The 2,349-nt window shown below is 37.6% G+C and overlaps 1 protein-coding gene across 6 annotated transcripts in view; it reads right to left on the reverse strand.

The window, feature by feature from the left end:
* Positions 1 to 753: 753 nt before the first annotated feature.
* The window catches only part of SETD9 (SET domain containing 9), a 7,160-nt gene continuing 5,564 nt past the window's right edge, over positions 754 to 2,349 (reverse strand). For 3 of the 6 annotated variants that reach the window (XM_082074825.1, XM_082074824.1, XM_082074823.1), the window contains exons 5-6: positions 1,845 to 1,950; positions 754 to 894 (exon numbers count right to left, since the gene is read on the reverse strand). In XM_082074825.1, coding sequence (XP_081930951.1) covers positions 807 to 894; positions 1,845 to 1,950 — 194 coding nt within the window. In that variant the 3' untranslated portion in view covers positions 754 to 806. Of the gene's footprint in view, positions 895 to 1,844; positions 1,951 to 2,349 lie in introns of those variants that run through there. The other 3 variants (XR_014186216.1, XR_014186217.1, XR_014186218.1) reach the window with 1 other exon arrangement.

Here is a 2,349-nt window from a genome sequence, read left to right on the forward strand (position 1 = left end):
GGCTCTGTTTATGCCAGTAACTAATTAAAAAAAAATAGAGAGCACACTCAGCTGGCATTATTTCCTCCAGCTATGCTACAATATTAAGTTCTCTCTCTTTGAGAATAAAAGCTATGAAAGTTGCCACATCCCAGGAAACTTTCACTGAACCACTGAAACTAGGATTGGACAGCGCCTCAAGATCCAGACTGTCTTCCCTTCTACCCCAAGACAGGCACAGCTGAAGCAAGTGGCTCAGGGCGGCCTCTTGACGGCAGTGCATCATCCAGGCACATCCGAAACAGACATTAACTCTGTTCCAAAAGGCTTCATGAAAGATCTGGACAACTGGCTACACTGAAATACTGTCTAAAAGCAAGCAGATACCAAAGCGACCAACTCCAGGAAAACCAGAACAAGAACTAGCAACTACTGCGAACTATGAGGATCACCTGAGGAATAGTTCATGAGAGGAAGTCATTCTTACAGGGTCCATGAGAACTGAAATGGCAAAATATTAAAACTGAGCCACAGCTACAGACAACTATGCAAACTAGAAGAATAAATGACATGTCCAGAACTTTGCGTTTTATTTTATGAGCTATTGTATGTCTACAATAGTAGACAGCAGAGAACCTAGGGATGTAAGCAGTTAAATCTCCATCCCTGCAATCAAATGTGCAGCACTGTCAGGGAAATACTAGCCTCCAGCTTCCTTTCTAGATAGTAAAGCTGCAGTCCTCTATTATGTAAAAACGTTCATGAAGCTTGATGTACACACGTAGTGTTTTATTAACACAAGATTTTTCAGTCTTGAATCTGTTAATTCAGTTGACAATAGTATAATAATTAGAAAAAAGTTCTTCTCCTTGCTTGATGTCTCTGAGAGTGACAAGCACTACACACCTCAGGTGGCTGTAAAAGAAGGAAAAACAAAAAATGTGGAAGTGAAAAATACATTTCTCTTTTAACTTTTTAAATTCTTCATGGCAAGGTGCTAAACAATGGCTCTATCTAGATTACTTTTGGGAGTAATATGCACAATGCAGGCAAGGGAGCCTGGAAAACCAACACTGAAATACAGATAGCAACTACAAGCAAACCCAATATAATTACCCAAAAACACACAGCCTATGTAAATAATGCAAATTATGTTTCCACTCATACAATTATTCAGAAATGAAAATAATTAGTCAAGACAGAGAAAAACACACTTATACAGACACATTTCCAAACAAAAATCTGAGAAAGTTTTCTAAGTATTTTAATTTCTATAAGAAGTGGATTTTCAGGTCCTAAAGAAGATGTTGTAATTGCATAGTGTAACTAAAGGTCATGTGCCTTTATGCTGCATAGTACTTCATTTGTCTCAATACAAATTAATGTTAGGTTTCTCTTTGCAAATTCATCTGCTTATTCCTCACATAAGCAGAAGACATGGAAAACAGAGGAGTAAGAAGCCTAAATCTCTGCTACCTTGGAAGGGCTTTAACTGATTAAGGGTTACAAACTACCTTTGAAATACATACTGAAAAACCTCAGTACTGTAATATGAGCAAAACACAACTAGTGCTTTATGTGATTCAGAAGAAGTAAACTACAGTGTAACCACTGCTTGTAAAACTGCATCTTCAGAGCTATGCTGATCTCACTTGCAAAGATGTGGAAAAAGGAACAAAAAGACATAGGCACATAAATCACTTAAAATTTGTCTATTCAAAGAGTTACCTCTTCATACAGATGTAGACTTTTGTGTAACTCATCTTCATATGCAATTGTATTGTTCTTCAACTATGTTTTGTTTTTTATGTACACAGTATGCTTTGTATCATATAAATCTATGAGCTCTTTGATTTGCTGCTAACCTCTCTATGTCATGGCTGTAGACGATGTTTGGAAGATACTGCTTCAGCTCTACTGGAAAATACCCCGGCACATCAAACTCCTGATAACACACGTTGGCTGCTTTATCTAGAAATAAAAGAAAAAAAAAAAAGATTCTATGATACTGAGAAAATCTTAGATTGCATTTAGAAATGTGTAAAAATATCAAATGTATTGCTACAAAAGTACCAGATGTCTCATCAGGCCTGAAAGACATGCCTGTTAGAAGCTACTACACTCCTCTGAAGTCCTACCTTGAATTTACACACAAGATACACAACCAACTTTAATTCATCCTTATTGCATGAAACTGCATGACTTGATTATCAACATGCATATGAATGGGAACAACAACTTGCATAGTGCCAGGGGTAGATGACAGCATTGCTAAATGCTTTTAAGACACAACATTAGCCTTCACATTAAAAAAAGGGGGGGGAAGGAAAAGGGGGGGGGGAAGGAAAAGGGGGGGGGGAAGGAAAAGGG

The sequence above is a fragment of the Streptopelia decaocto genome (assembly GCF_964273445.1).
Source record: "Streptopelia decaocto genome assembly, chromosome: Z".
Taxonomy (NCBI): domain Eukaryota; kingdom Metazoa; phylum Chordata; class Aves; order Columbiformes; family Columbidae; genus Streptopelia; species Streptopelia decaocto.